This window comes from Heterodontus francisci, chromosome 13, assembly GCF_036365525.1.
Source record: "Heterodontus francisci isolate sHetFra1 chromosome 13, sHetFra1.hap1, whole genome shotgun sequence".
Taxonomy (NCBI): Eukaryota; Metazoa; Chordata; class Chondrichthyes; order Heterodontiformes; family Heterodontidae; genus Heterodontus; species Heterodontus francisci.
The window spans coordinates 83495910-83518616 of NC_090383.1; the positions used below are offsets into that span (position 1 = coordinate 83495910).

A 22707-nucleotide genomic window follows, 5' to 3' on the forward strand; every position below is an offset into this window, starting at 1 on the left:
TCTGGCAGGCAGCATTTTATGACACTCTTATTTAAGGACAATTAGGCCAGATGAGTTACTAGTCAGACTAATGCAGCAGATATTTTGTGATCACTTAAACCTACAACACATAGGTTAAAGCAATTCAGAGTGTATTTTAATCAAGCCTGCTTCCAAGGTTCATACTTTTAAAATAAACAGTATTAAGTAGAAGATGCGTAACTATACTACATAACTCAATTCATTTCAATTACAAGTAAAAACATGCTCAATAAATAGAGGTGTTCAGGACTCAAGACATTACTATAACTTCGGTGATTTCAAAACTTCCAAACTGTGCTACAGTACTCATCTAGCTCACACTGTGCAGAAAAACAACAGTCAAGAGTAGGGTGTGGAGATTAATTCTGGTCCTGGAGCTGAACACATGTCAATCTTGTCTTTATATAGTGCAAAAGTCTACTGCTTACATGGTGTTCACAGTTTGGACCTTTATGCATTATGGGCACTGTACAATAATTTGCCTCAAGTAAAAACCTGTAGCATCAACAAAACCAACCAAAGGGGGCTCATGCATTTCAACACAAGTGTAAGTTATCCACTTACTTTCAACTCCCAGTGGTTGAACTTCCAGCCAGGTGAGTAGTTATCCCTCAGGTCAGCCCGAGCACGGATTCCAACATTAGTCAGCCGGCCAAGATACTGACTGCACTTTTTAAACAAAGAGTCTCTGTCCTCTTCTGAGAGTGTGTTTGTGATCCCACAAGGTATTATTATAACCTTTAAAATGAGCAATTAATCATGAAGCAAAGTGGATACTTTATTTTTTAGTAAATTCTGTGCTCACAAGATAAGAGATACTGGCAGTGGAAAATGGGACATTTTCTTATTTGTGGTACCTAGTACCAGCATCACTCATCTGCAGATCAGATACAACATTAGATGCAAAATTCTTCACTATCTGAACTATCTTTATGTGTATGAAGTTCTCTGGCTCTCAGTTGACCATTCTCTTTAATAAGTTGATTCGCAGCCAGACTCATTACATCAGCCATAGAAAATATTGCTTTATAAAAGATAGGGTTATCATAATATAGAATGCCCAATGCATTATTCTATTAAGGTGAAGTTGTGTACTTTTAAATGCACAAGAAATAACTACACTATTTCACATATTACTTAGAACAAGATAAAGTTTAAGAAATTCAGCTACACCCAGTTGAATTATCATTGAACACATATCAGTCATCTAGTGCTGAACATTACATCCTGTAGCATTGAGAGTTTAAGTCACTGAGGCATGTTCAACTGTGACCAGCACCCAATAATTAATCTTCTCAAAAGCAAAGCCAAGTTTCTGATCTTAGCCTGATAATTTGCCTAAAAAGCAAATAAGCTTTGAATGAATTCACAAAATTGGACATTCTAGCCTTAAAAGGAACATAACTTTCTTTACCAGTGCAGCAAAATACATCTAGCATCATATATTTGTTCCTTTCAAATTACTGAGAGAAATGCCAATGGAGATCTGCAGTCATAGCATAAATACATTGGAAACCTCAATTGTTGTGTTATCTCGCAATCATTTTTACACAGTTTTCCCACAAGAAATTTATAACATCGGTCAGAAGAGATTCATTTGTAAATGGATAATTGGAATCTGCACCCACCACTCATACAGGCTTGTAGGAACAGCAAGTTTCAAAGTACAAGCATAAACACTAATTTTGCAATGAATTTACACACCCAGCTGAGTTCAGAAGGCCCCCTTCCAATTTTCCATTGTCCAGTGCACATGTAACAAATATATATTCTTCAATGATGACTCCCTCGAATCCCGATTAAGATCGTAAACAAGTTTCACAAGGACATTATCACTTTCCAAATTCTCATCTTCCAGATAACATAAGAACATAAGAAATAGAAGCAGGAGTAGGCCATTCGGCCCCTCAAACCTGCCCCGCCATTCAATAAGATCATGGCTGATCTCAACTCCTCTTTCATGCTAGCTCCTCGTAGCCCTCAGCTCCCCGATATTTCAAAAATCTATCTACCAAGTTTTTAAATACTTTCAGTGATCTAGCTTCCACAACTCTCTGGGGTAGAGAATTCCAGACATTCACTAAACTCGGGAAGAAATTCCTTCGCTTCTCAGCTTTAAATGAGTGTCCCCTTATTTTGAAATTATTCGAGATTCCCCCACTAGTGGAAACATCTTCTCAACATCTACCCTGTCAAGCCTCCTCAGAATCTTGTACATTTCAATAAGATCACCCATCATTCTTCTAAACTCTAATGAATAAAGGCCTAACCTGTTTAGGCGTTCTTGATAAGTCAACCCCTTCATCCCAGGAATCAGCCTAGTGAATCTCTTTTGAACTGCCTCCAATGCCAGTATATCCTTGCTTAAATACAGGGACCAAAACTGTACACAGTACTCCAGGTGTGGCCTCACCAAACCTTGTACAGTTGTAACAAGATATCCCCATTTTTAAACTCCAACCCCCTAGCAATAAAGGCCAATTCCATTTCCTTTCTTAATTACTTGCTGTACCTGCATGCTTTTATGATTCATGCACAAGAACACCCAGATCCATCTGTTCTGCACTTTTTTTAGTGATACAGCACTGATACAGGCCCTTCGGCCCACCGAGTCTGTGCCGACCATCAACCACCCATTTATACTAATCTTACACTAATTCAATATTCCTACCACATCCCCACCTGTCCCTATATTTCCCTACCACCTACCTATACTAGGGGCAATTTATAATGGCCAATTAACCTATCAACCTGCAAGTCTTTGGCATGTGGGAGGAAACCGGAGCACCCGGAGGAAACCCACGCAGACACAGGGAGAACTTGCAAACACCACCAAACTTCCTACCAAAGTGCATGACCTCACACTTTCCTATATTAAACTCCATCTGCCAAGTTTTTGCCCACTCACTCAACCTATCTATATCCCCTTGCAGATTCCTTATGTCCTCATCACAACATGCCCTCCCACCTATTTTTGTATCAACAGCAAATTTGGATACATTACACTCTGCCCCCTCCTCCAAGTCATTAATATAGATAGTAAATAATTGAGGCCCTAGGACTGATCCTTGTGGCACTCCACTGGTTACGTCTTTCCAATCTGAAAAAGACCCATTAATCCCGACACTCTGTCTTCTGTGAGTTAACCAATCCTCAATCCATGCTAATACATTATCCCCAAAACCGTGCGCTCCTATCTGTGCCACCTAAAAGATTATTGCACAAAAGTGCCTTCTGGAAATCCAAATACACTACATCTACTGGTTCTCCTTTAACAACTCTGCTTGTTATATCCTCAAAGAACTCAAGCAAATTTGTCAAACATGATTTCCCTTTTCACAAAACCATGTTGACTCTGTTTGATTGCGTTAAGCTTTTCTAAATGTCTTGCTATTTCTTCCTTATTAATGGACCCCAGCATTTTCCCAACGACCAATGTTAGGCTGACCGGCCTATAGTTTCCTGCTTTTTGTCTCCCTCCCTTCTTGAACAGGGGTGTCACATTAGCAGCTTTCCAATCAACTGGGATCCTCCCAGAATCCAGTGAGTTCTGGAATATTTCGGCCAATGCCTCCACTATCTCTGCAGCCACTTCCTTTAAAACCCTTGGATCTAGGCCATCAGGTCCTAGCAACTTGTCTACCTTTAGTCCCATTAGTTTGTCAAATACTTTGTCCCTCGTGATAGAGACTGTTACAAGATCTTTCCTCTCATTAGCTCCTTGCTTATCTGATATCTGTGAGATGTTTATAGCGTCCTCCACTGTGAAGACTGATGCAAAATAGATACTTTGTTTTTAAAATAAAACACATACCTGCACACAAGCGACTCTAGGAGGCAATACCAAACCTTGGTCATCACCATGGACCATGGTCATAACCCCAATAGTTCGAGTTGTAATTCCCCAGGAGTTCTGGTATGCAAATTGCTTCTCTCCGGGTTTCTTTGGATCTTCAAACACAATCTCAAACATCTTAGAAAAATTCTGTCCCAAGTGGTGTGATGTAGCTCCCTACAATTTAAAAACGACATCAATCCTGGAGAAAATTTATCTCACACAACTTGCCAGACTAAACCCAAAGTACAATGTTGCATAATACATGAGACAAGGGAGTGCATTTTAACACGCAAAAACAGGAGAGTTGGGGTCAGGTCATTTTTAAAACCTGAAACTCCAGCCACATCCACGTTTAACAGCAAGAAAAGGGTTGGACAGCCAACCCACACCCAGAAGGTGGGTTGGCAATTTCAACATTTTACTGAGATTGGCAGCCTCTGATTTAACCCGCTTGTGGATTTAACAGTAGCTGGCTGCATTTCTTGGGTCCCAGGGAAACAGGAAACCGAAGGGAGACAGCGTCGGAGAGAAGATAGGTGCCTCTGTAGGACTGCTTATGGCCCAGCAGAAGCAGGACTGCTTCCCCCAGAACATCCATACAAAGATGCCAGGAGTCAGGGATTGGACCCCACCCGAGTTGGGGATCGGACCTACCTACTCCAGAGTCCTCCACACCAGACTGGAATGCAAGACAATTAGGCTGTCTTCTGCGCAGAGAACCAGTCAAGTACAGGGGCTTGGATGGGGAATCCAATCCAAGATTCCAGCCTCTGCCTACGTAACTTGCACTTGTTAATATCCAGACTGAAGTCTGTGAAACCCACTGTCGTTTTTCTTTCCCTCCAGATACCAAATTTTTTCACGTGTCACATGGAACTACTTACCCTTTTTCTATTCTTTAATCTTCTTTCAGTTCACCACCCAGCAAAAATTGAAACTGGTGAAAGACTTGATTTGACAAGTCTAAAATGATTAGATTTCCGAGGCCATAAATGTTTTTTTGCATGACCGTTACAGTACGATGAACTTTCCAATACAAAAGTTCAATCTAAAATCAACTTTACATTTAAAATCAGTTTGACTGAGTAGTTAACTGCAAAGCTCAAACCAAACACACTGCTGTACAGGCTGTATATCCAACTTTAAGTGGGTACACACCTGGATGGCTCTTCCACTGGCTGATACAAAGGCCTCCACTGTAGTTGTATAGTCACCACCTGCAAACTTTTCTTTTTCAGTCTTTCTTCCTTTTACTACAGGGATTGCAAGTAGCTCTTCGTATACTCGCGCGTACAGTTCCAGAATTTGCATAACCTATGACAGGAGACATCAGTCGGCAAAAGTTAAAACAGCACCAATGTGCAGTTCATAATACAGGAGTACTTGGCAACACTGGCATGGATGTTATTAGGTAGGGAATCTAATTTATAAAAAAGGAAATATATTCTCACTTAAATCCCAAACTTACACCCTCCAAAATAAAACTGAAAATAATGGAAATACACAGATCAGTTAGCTTTTGAAAAGAAAGTGGCCTTTTGGCTTTAACCCTTCTAGGGCTAATGGCTCTGACATCAGTGACTGAAAAGATTCAGAAATGTTTTTAATCTTTCTCCGCCACCTAACAAGTAATTCTTCCACCCAGAAATAGGTTCTTGCTCAACTGAAGGCAATAAAATTGCCACAATGAGAGCCAAATTGATGAGTTAATTAAGTGTGTAACTGTCAGTCTAAAGGGCAATTAATAACTATTGGCATTTCGATTCCTACAGTGGCAGAGCAAAATGGAGACTTGGCTCCACCTTGTGGCCCATAGTAGCAACTAACTTTTTCTTAAATACGAAAATCATACAGAAAATAAAAACTCAAGCTACATAGTACATGCTCCCAACTAAAAAAAAATTCCATAAAACTGTTCCCTACATATCCAGTTGAACAATTTAGTGATGATTAATGCTAATCTGTGACCAGTTAAAAAAATGTATTTTCATATCTTCCAGGAATGGGGCTGACATTACTCTGTGATTTTATTTAGGGCTCTTACAACGCAGAAATACCCCAAATTGTAGTGCACCCCCACCCCAATGTCTTACTTCCTCTGCGGCCTCCTCACGAGTAGCAAATGCTGTATGCCCTTCCTGCCATAAGAACTCACGAGTGCGTAGAAATGGCTGTGGGTGTTTGAATTCCCAACGCTGTGGGGTAAAGAAAATACAATGACACAACCAATCATACCATTTATGACCCATATAAATCACTGAAAAAACAGAAAATGCTCTTTAAATACAGAAAACAGCCAAAGGTACTAAGGAACAGAGACCAAGTCAAGTTAGGAGTGTTAATCAAATTTTGGTGGAAAAAGTGGCTTCTGAGAAGGTTTTAAAGAGGTAGATAAGTAGAGAGGCAGACAGATTTAGGGATGGAGTAGGAGAGTAGGGACAAGGAGGCTGAAGGCTCTGCCACTAATGGCAGATGCACAAAAGAGCCAGAATAGGAGAACTGAAGGGTACAGGGAGATAAGATAAAAGACTGGAGGAGGGAGGTGGCACAGATAAGACAGCAGAGGCTGGGGAGAGGTGCAAAGATTGGGATTTGAATTTCAACATGTTGGGGGATATCAGCCAATGCATGTAGGGCAAGGAGGATTTAGTTACCCTTATATTGTTTTTGAGGGGGACGCTGATGACAACAGATTTGAAGGGGAGGGGGTAACAATACCTATGGAGAAGGAACCATTCAAAATATTATCAGCTAACATGATGGCTAGTAGGTGGGTCCCAAGGACAAGATGAGCTTAATTTAGTGCCCACGGCAGGGCTCCTAGCGCCAGGCCGAAAAGGAGGAGGTGAATCCCACCTCGGCCAGCTGGAGCACACTGCCCCCCCTACCCCCAACCCCGAGAGATTCTATGGCGCTGGCATCCTGTCCCTTTAAAGACAGGGATTCAGTCTCCAAAGGCCAAAGACGGGGCCAGCAAGCCCATTGGGAATGGTGGCCACTGCCGGTATTGCAAGAGCCCAGATCCAAGGTAAGTGAGGGGGTGGGGGGTGGTCACTAAGGCCAGACGGCAGGCCCTGGCGAGGGCGTTTATTGCATATGGGGGGGGGGGGTGGGGAGGATCAGGTGTGTAGATTTTCCTGGTGGGTTATTCCATGGGCCACAGTTACCCCACCACCACCGCAAGGAGGTCACCTTGTTTCACTGGCCTCCACCCCCCCACTCCCCAACCCCAGTTAAATCCGGGGGAGATGGTGGCATTGTGGTAATGTTACTGGATTAAGAATCCAGAAACCCAGGCTAATAATCTGAGGACATGGGTTCAAATTCCACCATGGTAGCTGGTGAAATTTAAATTCAATTAATTAATAAATTCAATTGATTAATGAAAAATATGGAATTGAAAGCTAATCTCAGTAATGGTGACCGTGAAACCACCACTGATTGTCGTAAAAACCCATCTCGTTCAGTAATGTCCTTTAGGCAAGGAAATCTGCCATCCTTACCCTAGTCTGGTTTACATGTGACTTCAGACCCACAGCAATGTGGTTGACTCTTAACAGGACTTGCAAGCCATTCAGTTGTACAAAACCAATGCACAACAGTTGAAAAGGAATAAAACTGGACAGAACACCCAGCATCAACCTAGGCACCGGAAACGACAATGTCAAACCCAACCCCGTCAACCCTGTAAAGTCCTCCTTACTAACATCTGGCTGGCTTGTTCCACAGACTAGTCAAACAACAGCCTGACAGTCAGATTCACCGAAACATAACTAACATCCAATGTTTCAGGCACCACCATCATTATTCCTGGGTACGTCTTGTCCCACCAGCAGGACAGACCCAACAGGTGGCAGCACAGTGGTATACAGTCAAGAAGTAGTGGCTCTGGTAGTCATCAATATTGACAACGGACCCCAGGAAGTCTCATGGGATCAGGTCAAACATGGGCAAGGAAACCTCCTGCTGATTACCACCTATCGCCCTCCCTCAGCTGATGAATCAGCATCCTCCATGTTGAACATCACTTGCAAGAAGCACGGAGGGTGGTAACGGAATAGAATGTACTCCGGGTGGGGGACTTCAATGTCCATCACCAAGAGTGGCTCAGTAGCACCACTACTGACCGAGCTGGTCGAGAATGACATAACTGCCAGATTGGGCCTGCGGCACATGATGAGGGAACCAAGAGGGAATAACTTACTAGACCTTGTCCTCACCAATCTACCCGTTGCAGTTGCATCTGTCTATAACATTATTGGTAGGAGTGACCCTTGTGAAAACAAAATCATGTCTTCATGCTGAGGATACCATGCATCATATTGTGTTGCACTACCACTGTGGTAAATGGGATACATTTTGAACAGATCTAGCAGCTCAAAACTGGGCATCATGAGTCTTTGTGGGCCATCCAGCAGCAGAATTGTATTCAAACACAAACTGTAACCTCAAGGTCTCGCATATCCCTCACTCTACCATTACCATCAAGCCAGGGAATCAACCCTGGTTCAATAAGGAGAGCATGTCAACAGCAGCACCAGGCATACCTAAAAATGAGGCATCAACCTAGTGAAGCTACAACACAGGATTACTTGCATGCCAAACAGAAGCAGCATGCAATAGACTGACCTAAGGGATCCCACAACCAAAGAATCAGATCTAAGCTCTGCAGTCCTGCCACATCCAGTCATGAGCAATTACACAACTAACAGGGGAAGGAGGCTCCACAAATATCCCCATCCTCAATGATGGGGTAGCCCAGCACAACAGTGCAAAAATAAAGGCTGAAGCATTCACAATCATCTTCAGCCAGAAGTGCCAAGTGGATGATCCATCTCGACCTCCTCCTGAGTTCCCCAGCATCACAGATGCCAGACTTCAGCCAATCTGATTCAAGATATCAAGAAACGACTGAAGGCACTGGATACTGCAAAGGGTATGGGTCCTGACAACATCCCAGCTGTAGTACTGAAGACTTGTGTTGCAGAATTAGCCGCATCCCTAGCCAAGCTGTTCCAGTACAGCTACAACGCTGGCATCTAACCAACGTGAAAAATTGCACATGTCTGTCCTATCCACAAAATACAGGACAAATTCAATTTGGTCACTTACCACCCCAGTCTACTCTCGATCATCAAAGAGATGGAAGGTGTCGTCAACAGTACTATCAAGCGTCACTTAAATAGCAATAATCTGCTCACCGATGTTCAGTTTGAGTTCTGTCAGGACCACTCAGCTCCTGACCTCATTACAGCCTTGGTCCAAACATGGACAAAACAGCTGAACTCAAGAGGTGAGACAAAAGTGATTGCACTTGATATCAAGGCAGAATTTGACTGAGTGAGCCCTAGTCAAATTGAAGTCAATGGGAATCAGGAGGAAAACTCTCCACTGTTTGGAATCATATCTAGTACAAAGGAGATGGTTGTGGTTCTAGGAGGCCAATCATCTCAGCGCCAGCATGTTACTGCAGGAGTTCCTCAGAGTAGTGTCCTTGGCCCAACCATCTTTAGCTGCTTCATCAATGAGCTTCCCTCCATCATAAGGTCAGAAGTGAGGATGTTCACTGACGATTGTACGATATCCAGTACCATTCGCAACTCCTCAGATACTGAAGCAGTCTATGTCCATAAGCAGCAAGACCTAGACAACATTCAGGCTCGGGCTGGTAAGTGGCAAGTAACAATCACGCCACAGAAGTGCCGGGCAATGACAATCGCCAACGAGAATCTAACCATCTCCCCTTGACACTCAATGGCATTACCATTGCTAAATCCCCCACTATCATTCTGGGGTTACCATTGACAAGAACTTGAACTGGAGCAGCCACACAAATACTGTGGCTGCAAGAGCAGGTCAGAGGCTGGGAATTCTACGGCGAGTAACCCATCTCCTGACTCCCCAAAGCCTGTCCACCACCTACAAGACACAAGTCAGGAGTGTGATGGAATACTTTCCACTAACATGGATGAGTGCAGCTCCAACAACATTCAGGAGGTTCAACACCATCCAGGACAAAGCAGCCTGCTTGATCGGTGCACCATTCCACTACCTTCAGCATTCACTCCCTTTACGACTGACGCATATTGGCAGCAATGTGTATCATATACAAGATGCAATGCACCAAGGCTCTTTCGACAGCACCTGCGACCTCTTCCACCTAGAAGGACCAGGGCAGACTTGGAACATCGCCATCTGCCAGCTCCCCTCCAAGCCACACACCATCCTGACTTGGAAATATGTTGACGTTCTTTCACTGTCGCTGGATTAAAATCCTGGAACTCCCTTCCTTACAGCACTATCTGTGTACCTACACCAGATGTACTCCAGCTGCTCAAGATGGCAGCTCATCACCCCCTTCTCAAGGGCAATTAAGGATGGGCAACAAATGTTGGGCTTGCAAATGACGCTCACATCTCACGAAAGAATTAAAAAAAAAAGAGACCCTCAAGTGGTCGTTAATAAGCCACTTTAGGGCATCCATTGGCCTCTGGGCAGAAAGGCCATCATTGGCCTATCCTACCCCTGACAAAATTGTGTTGTAACTGGGAGGCGATGGGCTCGGCCCCTCCCATCATAATTCTATGCGACCCCCTCCCTGCTCCCAAATCTGTCTCAGGGGGTCCATAAAATTCACCCTGACGAGTTTGGTGAGGGCATGAGTGGAGAAAGGGGAGAAACTGGAGAAATGAGTGTGTTCAGGGCTAGGGTAAGGAGCAACCTTAGGGCAAGTTTTGCTTGGTGGGTTAGGGAAAGAAGCAGCTGAACAGTCCATAAATTCCTTGCACTGCAACACCCTGCTCCCAACCTGTATAAAGGCCCAGGACCAGTGAAACTGTTCAGTTATTTTGGAGCTAAAAACTTCCATTAAAATTCTAAAGCAACATGTGGCAGTTCAGAGGAATCATGGAATGTGGCATATTCGGCAAAGTTGGCAATCTCACTTTCTTTGCCATGCAATACTCTTTGCACACCTTCCAAACCAGACCAAAGTAGTGCCAATGGAGGGGAAGGCAGCTGGGGTCCCTCATCATCTGCCACAAAAGCAAATACTAAAAACATTAGCCCGGAGTTGGTCAAATTTAAACAGTAAAGTGTGGTAAAAATCAATCCAGTTTTCTCAGCCTCTTAGTTATCATTTAATAAGAATCCCATGTACCTTGTCTAGGTGCTATGCATTCTTGTTTAAAATAATGAATTTTCTTTCATTGCCTGCATGGTGAAAGTAAAGTGACAGGGTGAAAAGGTCTGGCACAATCCTTTCTCTAGCAGAATAAAAGTAAAGTGACAGGGTGAAAAGGTCTGGCACAATCCTTTCTCTAGCAGAATAAAAACACTTATTGGATCTGGGGCTGAATTATCAACCAGGTTGTCCCGTTTCCCCCGCCCAAACCTCTAAGCACAATGGCTGAAGAACCAAAATGTTCTGTCTGAGTATGCTGTTCTAATTAGATCATGGTTTTGCAACACAGTCTGTGTCCATGTTTGAAGTCAGAGTACTTGGTGTTACATTTTATATGGATTGACAAGATTAGATATAAAGAGAAGCAGCTGAGCTCTATCTTGGGGGAAGCTCACCCACCATACCAGGACTGGATGATTTTAAATTTCTGCGTTTTATGAAAGCTACTGCTTTCTGGAAATACCACAGGTGCAACAAAAAAAACGATTGGATCATGAGAATCTGAAGCACCATTGCTTTATGGATTAAACCCGCTGAAAGCATAAGCCTTTGAGAGCAGCATATAGCTTGCGCCCAAAGTGAGCAATTTTCTAGATTAGTTAAATAACATATCTGGAGATGTCAGCTTCAGCTAAGGCCATACATAAGTTAACTGGAACAGAAACATATACCAGTATAATTAAGCAATTAAAAGCTAAAAACTGTACCTTCCTCTGCTCTGAAACTGACTCTAGATGTCAAATAAAACTAATGTTGGTAGCTTAGAAAACCTCAAAAGAACTTAGCTATTGTGAAGATCATAGACCTCTGTAGAACAGGAGCAGGAGGCCACATTTGGGAAATCATGATAGTGATAAACAAAAGTAAGATTGAACACATTTCTACAATGTATGAAGGATGCTTGAATGATGAAAAACATACAACTTTATCCTATTCCATACGAGTCTTTTTGCATCATTAACCATCCCAGCCATAGGCTCCCACCAATGGTGGATTTAAATTAGTTACGGAAAGGCTCACAAAAGAGTCCAGGACTATTTTGCTGTGTATTTTCCATCCTTTTATATTGCTTCCTTATTTCTGCACTTTTCAAGTTTCCACTAGTCATATTAGGGGTATCATACATTCATGCTTGGAATAAAACAAAAAAGTACCAAAACATATTAATGCAGGTTACACTGCCTTCAATACCTACCACCACGTTGCACCATTGATTGAGTTTCAATGGTAAATCACGATGTGACTGCACCCATTTGGCATAGGTTGGGTACATAACTGACAAAATGAACACAAACAAGACAGAATTAGATCTTCTCATTAAGATAGGCAGCTCCTACTCATAAGCTGTTCATCCGTAACATTTTCCCAGTTCTGATAAAAGGTCACCAACCTGAAACATTAACCCTATCTTCCTCTCTCCAAAGTTGCTTGCTGAGTGTTTTCAACATTTTTCTGTTTGTATTTCACTAAGACCATCATGAAAACATACTTTATATTAAGTGATTTTTTTTTAATCCACTGGCTAGAAACCCAAATTGAATTTTAAAAACAGACTTGAGCTCACAGCTAAAAGATGACTACCCCAATTTGCATCACTATACCTTCTACATTCCAATCCACTGAGATAGAGACACCATGGTCGGGATTTTATAAATTTCCAATGTCGGGCTCTGTGGCAGGAGAGGGGCTGGAAGATTCACCTTCCGCCTGATCTTTCCAGCGGCAGCGAGGTTCCGTGGCAGTCCACCCGCCACTGGGCAGTGGGACCCAGATTAAAATGTTCAAATTAGCAGAACGCATACATTTAAATAAAACTGACTTCAATCTTACTGTCGGGCCGCGAACTTGAGTGGCAGCCGGCACTCATGCGCTGTAACTTTCCGGTTTGGGGAAAGCAGGCACCGCAGCGGTGGAGAAGGGGGAACTTAAGATTTTTAGCACGTGGTGGGGGGAGAGCAGGGTCAAATTTACATCATTCGTGTAGGGGATGGTGGTAAGAGGTCACCTGTGCACTTTGTTCATTTTTGGGGGGGGGGGGGCAGAGCTCAAGTGTGGAAGGTAAGTGTTTTAGGGTGAGGGGGGCAAGAGGGCAAATTAATTTTGTTATTGGGGTTGGGGAGTTGGGAAAGGAGTGGCAGATTTTTAAATCAGTACAGTGATGGGGAGTGAGAGTATAATTTTAAAAATTTAAATTAGTCGGCAGGGCTTTAAAAATGGCGCCAAAACCTGCGCACAGGCAGCTGACGCCATTGCTGGCATCGGAGATCCTGCCCCCTCCACGTGATTAGGGGGAGGCCGGCCGACGTATTATTGTGGGCCACTGCAATCTTCCTCATGAGCTGCCATTTTATTGCCCACCGCCATTCCCGGCAGCTTGTGTATAAAATCCAGACCCATGTCTTAAAGAACCAGCAAGGACAATGACCACATATCCTGTCCCCATTAGCAAGAAAATCACCTGAGGTATTCAAGTTGTGGAGACGAACCACTAAACCTAATCGCGTGGAGAATGGTACCTAGGCCGAGAGGGGGTTTCCAGACATGAATTCATCAAGCTACAATGGGAATGCTTTAAACCCAATCATAGAGTCAGAGTTATACAGCATAGAAACAGACCCTTCAGCCCATCACGTCTGTGCTGGCCATCAAGCACCTATCTATTCTAATCCCATTTTCCAGCACTTGGCCTGTAGCTTTGCATGCTATGTTGTTTCAAGTGCTCATCTAAATACTTCTTAAAATGTTGTGAGGGTTCCTGCCTCTACCACCCCTTCAGGCAGTGTGTTCTAATCACTTGAACAATGGGACCCCGAGAAAGAGGAATTCACAGACATGAAATGATTAAAATGATTAAGTTGCAAAGCGGAATACACCAGTAACAACCATGTTTGAATCACTGGGCGACAGTCATGTGACAGGCCCACCCTTAGTGTGTTTAAGCTTCTGCTTTCTCTGCAGCATACAGACAAGCAGCTGAGATGCTGACAAGAGTAGACCCAAGAGGGGTCCCTCTTTCCTCCCTTTCTTTCCAAACCCACCTTGCAAGCTTCCAACCCCGTTTGCTGACCGTGACTATCCAGAGACGCCCCTGCTGCAAACAGAGACTCCTTGAAAGAAATCACCCTAACTACCGTCTCCAGGAGAACAGTCAAATCAGCCATCTGCATCTTTAAATCAGAAGGATCGGGATCACCGAGGGAAAGATGCATGAATTCAGCCTGAAGCCAGTCACCAACCTCCAGACTCGAAACCCCTTCTATTTCTCTGGACTCTAATTTGACCAATCTATCCTTCCCCACTCTAATCTATTTGCGTGTGTCTGTGTGAACTTTGTGCATGCGTGTATGCGTGCGTGAAAAAGTCAGACTTATAAAGGTCTAAGTATAATAAAGCTAACCTCTTAGTTAAACCGAAGAAAGCCTGTCTGATTGGTTCTTTTATGATCACAGTGCGTAAACAGTTAAACACTCACTGAATCGGCAAGTATATCCTTTTCAGAAGAGAAGTAAACCTGTTGCGGTCAAACAGGGAGGGGGAAAAAGAGGGGAGCCATTCGACCCTCTCCTCACCTGATCGTAAAATGATGCCAGGTTATATTAGAGGAAATGGGGCTCTTTTCATCAAAGCAAAAACAATTACGAGAGCTTATAGATATTCTCAAAATAATGAGGGGCTTCCATAAGATAAATTTGAAGAAAAATATTTCCACTGATTGGTGAGCATATAGTTAGACGTCATAAATTTACCACCAAAACAAAGGCAGAGGTTAGGAGAATCTTTAAGCAGATGGTTGTAAGGATTATGGAATGCTCTACCAGAAACTGTTGTGGAAGCAGATTCTATGACATATTTTAGAAGGCTAAATGTATATTTGAAAAAGAAACATTTTAAAAGCGAACGCTCAATTAGATAGCTTATTCGGGTGCCCGCAAGCATGCGATGAGCTGAATGACCTCAGTGTCAAGTTTAGTGAATGCAGATCAAGAGATTGCATTCAAGCCACATTCCAGGTCCTCCAGTGTATTACTAAAGAAGAACTGCATGGTAGGAGATACTGTGCTTCATGTAAAGTTTGAAAAAGAGCGCCTGCCTGCCTGTCTATTCAGATGAATATTAGAGATCGATGGCATTATTTGAAGAGGGCAGGGAGAAGAACAGGGATACCAAAAATCAGATCAACAAGTCATTTATCGGATTGGCAGTTTGTGGGATCCTGTGGAAACTGGCTTCTGCATTTATCTTTATAACAACAGCGACACAATTAATTGGCTGTGAAGCACGTTGAGATATCAACAACATGCTAAGATACTCTGCAATTCAAGTACGTTCTTCATCTTCATAGCTACAAAATATACTCAGTAACAAATCAATAAATTATCAAAAATTCCTGATTAAATTCTTTCCTACCTGTTTCACTTGTTGGTCGAACAGCAATTGGTTCTGCTAACTCGGTTTTTCCTGATCTGGTTACCCAAGCAACCTTATTTTGAAAAAGTAAAATAATTATTAATTCCTCCATGGAACAAAACCATCTACTTTGAACAAAGTTTCTATCCTAATGTAATATTTCTCAGTCATATACATCACTGGACTTGATTTCAATACTCACAGTATTTTACCCAAAATTTTAAAATTTGAGTAACAGGATTGTACCTGGATCAAATGCAACAAAACTTAACGTAAAGCAAGTCAACAGAGTTAAGTGCCTGCGTGAGTTAACAAGTTTCATTTTCTCAATCAACTCTCGACCTAGAATCCCAGTATAAAATTAAGCATTCACACACACACATACACACACACACACACACAATCCAGATTTCTAAAATCAGAACAATGCCAAACCTTTTACAGAACACATTGTGCAGTCATACATCTTTAGAAGAAATGCTGGAAGTGACTGGATTTCAAGTGGCTTTTGAAGGAAATATATTTATGTTCTTACCTCAGGGGCAAAATCTGCTATATGTGACTTCTCCTTCTCAAGGGCTGCCTGAGACACAAACATGGGGAAGTAACAGTTCTCTACGCCAAGTTTCTTAATCTCACAGTCAAAGAATTCTTTGATAACTTCCCAGATAGCATAAGACCATGGTCGGAGAATATAGCAGCCACTGACATCATAATATTCAATCAATTCTGATTTTGTAATGACCTAGGAACAGCAAAAAAGACATCATGACATTACTTTTACAAATCAAAAAAATTGCATTTGTCAGATCAATTGCTGCAAGTGAGCTCAAATGGATTGTTTAATTCAAAAGCAAAGGGCAGTAGCTATTGGGCACCTCAAAATTGTCTATTCATTTTTCTGATTTATGTAACCTAGTTTATATCCTTTTTCTTTCTTGCTATATTTTGTTTCACTCTTCCCTTCACTGTACAGCTTAACTTTCCAATTTCTGGTAAAAGCTTTCCTCCGCAGAGCAGATTGTTCATTTCATTCAATAGATTTAGCAGCTTTGAGAAGACAAAAGCATAAATGAATTCTACTCTGCAAATCAAAACAAATTTAAAGTAGCAATTCTAACTTTATACATTTAGTATATTTAGAATTAAAATGTTTAAAGCTGGGTTTAAACTTACGAGTCAATACTGAAAAATATTGGGCTGGATTGACCGCAATTTCAGGATGTCAGGCATGCCCAAATTAGCAGCAAAATCCTGAAGTTGCGGTCTGTTAGTCAGGGCTTCGCCACGGGCCGGGCCGTGCATCCTCCCACCATCCCAGAGCCAACAATCACGAAATCAGTAAGAACTTCAATTTTCCTGCTCCAACATTGCCATTTGAAATACCTTTAAGAAGTTACTGGGTTTTTAAATGGCAATATGATTAATCAAATTTAATGAACGACAGAACTGGCCCTGAAAAAATAATTTTATAATCGTGGAATGCTGTTAAATGATTTAATTAATTGATTTAAGCTAATTTTATTTCTTTGCAGAATATTTTAACTGCTAACTTCACCCCATGTGTATATCCCAATCTTTAATTTTCTCTATGTAAAAATGTTTAGAAGTGATTTCATTTTACAGATTTTGTTTCCTGCTCGAGTGTGAAAATCCTTTAACATGGCGGGCTGCTTGGACAGCTTGATGGCATCACTCCAGCTCCATGCTGGGAATGTCCAGTGAAGAATGCTGCAATCAGTTGCAAGCTACTAGAGGTGAAAGTCTCTCCAGAGATTGCTAGATCTCGCAGCAAGACTTTCTTTGCAGTCAGCTTTGCCAAGGACTGCAAAAATCAGGGCCATAGTAGTCAAAAACTAAGTATCTTATGGGAAAATTTAATAGCACAAGTTGAATTGCTCCATAAAGCAACAGCACAATATAGTTCAAACCCATGGCTAACTGGGGTACTTTTAAAAAAATACGTATCATCCAAATGCTTTAAAAACAGAAAATGCTGGAAACACTCAGCAAGTCTGGCAGCATCTGTGGAGAAAGAAACTGAGTTAACATTTCAGGTCTGTGACCTTTCATCAGAACTGGAAAAAGTTTAGAAAAGTTGAGCAAGTGAAAGGGGGAGAATGGGAAAAAGAACAAAAGGGAAGGTCAGTGATAGGGTGGAGGGCAGGAGAGATTAAATGACAAAAGGTTTCAAGGTGCAAGGCCAAAGGGAGTGGTGATGGGACAAGTAAAGAAACAAAAGATGTGTCTAGAGGTGGTGTGATGGCAGGATCCCGAATAGCTGCTGTTCGTAAGCAAAAAGAGAGGAAAAAAATCAGGGCAGCTTTGAGAGCCGGTGCTGAAGAAAGAGGTCGAGAGTGTGCATGTGGTGGCACATGGCATTGAGTGCGCATCTCAGGATGCGGTGTGAACAGCAGTTCAAGGAATGGTGAATATAAATCTGAAACATTTTAGACCAGTTTATGGTATATGGACATTATCAATGTAAATAAAAAACACATCAGACTGAATTTTATGGGCCCCTGGGAGACAGGATAGGAGGCGGGGTGAGGGGCCATAAAATAGCGAAGGAAGGGGACGGGTGGAGTGCCCATCAACTTCCCTTCGTTTGTCGGGGGCGAGAAAGGCTGAAGCTAGCCCTCCTGCCCAGAGGCCAATTGAGGCCCTTAAGTGACCAATTAAGAGCCACTTAAGGGCCTCTTCCCATTGCCACTGATATTTTACCAGTGGCTGGTGGGAGCCCTGCTATGTGGAGAGGTTGCCAGTAAAAACAAGATGGCCCCTCTGTAGGCTCCGGGTGGGGGAGCTCCTCTGTGGGCAGTATGAGGCCCAGGAGGGCCCCCGACAGCAAAGACCTTACCACTCGCCAGGGTCTTCTGCACCGGCCTCGGCAAACCCGCCACATTTACCTGGGGTCCAGGGCTCCAGTGCTGGTCCTGGTCCCAGGCTTCTTGTAGTACCAGCAGTGATCATTGCTCCCCGTGGCGCTGCTGATGCTACTGAGCTGCCAGCCCTCTGACTGGCTAGCAGCTCGTAGAGGCGGGATCCCTGTCCTTAAAAAGGGATGGGGACCCCAGCTCCAGGCAGTAAATTGACCGAACCCCATTAAATAGAGCTGGGGATGCCTCCAAAGGGCAGAGGCGGGGTTCCCCTCACCTTTTAGGCCCGGCATCAGGACCCCTGTCAGCACCATAAAATCTATCCCATTGAATAATGGATAAGGAGAACTGATTACAAGAGATGAATGGTTATACATTACATAAAACAATGAGAGTAAAGCTAAAAGACCTTATGCTAGATACCAACAATCACCTCTATATGACTGAAGAATTATCAAGACGGTAATTACTGCCCACAGAGACCCACCATTTTGGTTCTTTCCATTGTATGGATCACTGGCCGGAGGAGCCACATGCATCCCAAAGTAGCATTATTCATTGAGCAACTTTGGAACAGCCACAGGATAATATTCTAACAGCTTGGGCATGCAACACCCAGCTGGTAGAGGTTTTTAGCAACAGGTAATTTCCTGATCAGTTCTTAGCCTAGTCTGGAGTTGCAATCACCATTGAAAGGAATGGAGCTGTTCTGGAACAGGAAATTCCTCCCAGTCAGTGATGCTACTAGAAGAGTGAGAAAGATCCAAAAAAGGTATTAGCCTGAAAAAGTTACTAAAATGGTAAATTTATAATGGTCATATGTATTTTTGTCATTTTTTTCTATGAAAGACCAAGATTCGGGAGCTCCTTTGAAGAGAAAAGTACTCAATCTTGAATTTTCTTTCCTTAGGATAGTATGAATATATATTGTGCTTACTTGCCAGAATGTGCAACCAATGTATAGGTACATTGAAATAAACATGTTTTTCTGGAACCATTCCAAAACAAATGACCCAAAAAGGCATTTTTAAAAAAAACTTACTTGTGAATACCACTCTGCTAGATTATCTTCTTTTTTAGCTTCTAGTCCCAATCTACAATCAAGATCACATCATTTTGAATTAACAAGAACATATAATTAACAGTTGAACCTATCCCATATTTCAGGTTTTATATTTCTGGTTTCACTTAATAGAGGTGCAACTCAAAGTAGTACACATATTTAATTTCTCATTTATTTCTTCAACCTGTCTACATAGGCAAAATGTCAGACGAGTCTTCAAACTTGTCAAATCTGTAGAGTCATAGAGTCGTACAGCATAGAAACAGGCCCTTCGGCCCACCACGTCCATGCCGACCATAATGCCTATCTATACTAATCCCACCTGCCTGCATTAATTCCATATCCCTCTATGCCTTGCTCATCCAGATGCCTCTTAAATGTTGCTACTGTTCCTGCCTCCACCACCTCCTCAGGCAGCTCATTCCAGATCCCCACTATTCTTTTTTTTAATCTGCTGCTGAAACCTTTAGCTTTGCCTTTTCATCTGCAATGGTTCCTCTTCCTGCTCCCACAAGATATCCATGCACATTATTAAAATATTGCCCAAACTCCCAGACCCTGAAACCAAGGGAAATGCCTATACACATGCACTTGTCCAATCAATGTATTGGAAGATTTTTTTTTTTGAAATTACAGGCACATCAGGGACACAATGGGTCAATACAGTATAATGTTCTTTCACTCTAGAACCCAAACTCCATTCCCACCAGTCACATGACAGGAATGTACCTTCTCTTCTGGCACCTATGCAGGCACTACACAAAATTATTTTGAGCAGCTCCATTTCAATTCATAGAATTGTACAGCACAGGAGGTGATCATTCAACCATCATGCCTGTGCCTGCTCTTACAGAGAGATCCAATTAGTCCTATTCTTTCCCCACAGCCCTGCAAATTCTTAGTGGTTGTAAATCCACAGCTTAAATCTGCCCACAATCTGAAATCTCAGTTATGGAGGCTATAAAAATGCTCAGTGTGTGAAGTGAAAAATGAAACTGACATTGGTGCAGTAGAAGGTGCTCTCAGGTTGGGGATTGAGGTGTATTGTTGAGGCAGAACAGAAAGAGCTTTACTCTGCACCTGCCTATGCTGTGCCAAACCATTTCAGCTGACAATTGGACGCAAATGCAGGAAATGCTTGTTCTTAAGCACAGATGTCCCTCACTTTCATGAGAGTAAACAGTCAAAATAAGAACTATGAAGTACTTTAAAGAAATTAAACATGTTATGTTATTGAAAATATCAAAACTGCTACAATATTATACATTTGTATTTCTCCCCTCTCCCTACCTCTGTCCAAGAAATGTAAGGTAATTTAAAAATGTATATACATGTGCACACAAATATAATAAATACATCAATATTTAGGGTTTTAACAAAATCAGCATCTTCAGAGAAAGAAGAAATCCCAAACTCAATCACAATAGAGGACAAACTTCATAAGGCTGTGCTCCAAATCTCTGATCTCTCACTGGCCGACCTTAGACACTCATAAGCCGATGGGTGCAACTACTTGTTCGGTGCGATTTTCGCATTGATGACTGGATAAGAGGATGAATTACAGAATTGAGACTACAGTGCTTGGCCTTATCTCCAACTCAAGCTCTTATCTAGAAAGGCTCACTCTTAGGAGCACCACCTTGCTGAATTTGTCTTTATGCTTACTCACCGGGTTTGTTTCTTCGGTCCCTGGCCTTCGCCTGCACCTCCGTTGCTTGATCCCTTCTCCTGCTCTGCTGCTGCATCTTTCTTGTGCCCCTCATGTTTTTCAGACTTATTCTGCTTCTCAGATTTGTTCTGTTTCTCTTTTTTGTTTTTGTTCTCATCATTACTGCCTGCAGCCGGTTTATACTCCATTCCTGTTAAAGCTTTATACTGGTGTTTCAAATCAAGGAGCACGGCAACTGCCGCATCTATTACCCCCTAGAGAAATTCATGACAGTAGGGTAACAGGAAGGAAAACAAAATCAAATTTGGAATCTGCAACAAGGAAGTTAACTAATTTCCCACTGCAGGAAAGTATAATGTATACTAATTCATAGGCATTCAAAACCGGAATATCTAATTTTACACAAATGTTTGCTCAGGCTGGGAAAGAGTCTTTATCCATGCAGATACACCAGTTAGGAGCAAAGTAAAACTCCCTCTAATCAACTCAAGTAGTGTCTTTCAGCCGTTCTAACAGAGTGATAAATTGGTAAATTGCAGCTCACTAGGAACCAGGTTACTGAAACACTTGAATAAAGGAATATTTCTCAGCAACATGATAGTTTCAGACTTCTAATGGAATTCAGCATCCCAAATTTCAGTGTAATTATACAAAAGTTTTCATTTTATTTATGAATCTTAGTGCCTCATAACCTTTGTTGAACAATGTTCACTCCAGTTTGAAAAAGGTATATTCTAAAGGGTACTGAAATCTGACCTGAAGTGAGAGTGGTTGCTGATTTTTTCCTTTCATCTGAATTAGGCAACAAACCTTATGAGTTCAACACTTTAAAAGAATCCAGTCCTATTACCTTAGCAACTTTCTCTGTTTTAAGTTTACGCACAACTTCTCCCTGTTCTGCCACCTTTCTGTGTAGAGCTTGCTCATCAAGTCCTGGTGCTTTGCTAGAGGAGACAGAGGCCGGAATTGCTAGCTCTGGCACAGCATCAGGTGGCATTCCTAGTTTGTACTCTTCACCAGTCTTCTGTTTATACTCCACTTTTAAGGCTAGAAGTGCTTTTACTGCTTCATCTACCTTATCCTGCAACAGAAAGTAAGACAAGTAAAAAGAATCAGAAAGTAAGACAGACAAAAGCAGATACAGAAAATAATGCAAAGATATACCAGTGCTGGAACTGCATGAACACATCTCTTTTGCAGCTTGTATTTCATTATAGTTACATGGATTCTTGAAGTAGAATCAATAATTCCAGTTTTTAGAAACAAAAAAAAATTCCATTTATAAAACATGAAGCGGTCTCCTTAAACTCAGTACAATCACAATAGGTCACAGGAAAATTTAAAAAAAAAAAGAGAGCTTAAAATAAAAACGAGCTTCATTCAGTCATAAGATCAGGAGTGGGGTTGTTCACCGATGATGCCATCGTTCTGCTCCATTCTAACTCCTCCGATAGCGAAGCAGTGCACATCAGCCAACTGCTGAACCTAGCTATCAAGGCTTGGGCAGACAAATAACACTTAAATAAGTGCTGGGAAGGAACTCGCTTGAACAAGAGAAAACAATCACCTTCCTTTGACCTTCAACTGCACCACATATAGTACTGCATAGTCATGCCTCCGCAAAAAAAAACCACGAGTGAACCAATG

The 22707-nt window shown here is 42.2% G+C and overlaps 1 protein-coding gene across 2 annotated transcripts in view; it reads right to left on the reverse strand.

Moving 5' to 3' along the window:
- The window catches only part of eprs1 (glutamyl-prolyl-tRNA synthetase 1), an 85709-nt gene that overhangs the window by 3989 nt on the left and 59013 nt on the right, over window positions 1-22707 (reverse strand). For both annotated transcript variants that reach the window (XM_068045066.1, XM_068045068.1), the window contains 10 exons: window positions 21911-22141; window positions 21061-21314; window positions 19371-19422; window positions 15985-16194; window positions 15450-15522; window positions 12238-12317; window positions 5953-6054; window positions 5018-5173; window positions 3836-4033; window positions 586-759 (listed from right to left, as the gene is read on the reverse strand). In XM_068045066.1, the coding sequence (XP_067901167.1) occupies window positions 586-759; window positions 3836-4033; window positions 5018-5173; window positions 5953-6054; window positions 12238-12317; window positions 15450-15522; window positions 15985-16194; window positions 19371-19422; window positions 21061-21314; window positions 21911-22141 (1530 nt within the window). The remainder of the gene's footprint in view (window positions 1-585; window positions 760-3835; window positions 4034-5017; window positions 5174-5952; window positions 6055-12237; window positions 12318-15449; window positions 15523-15984; window positions 16195-19370; window positions 19423-21060; window positions 21315-21910; window positions 22142-22707) is intronic.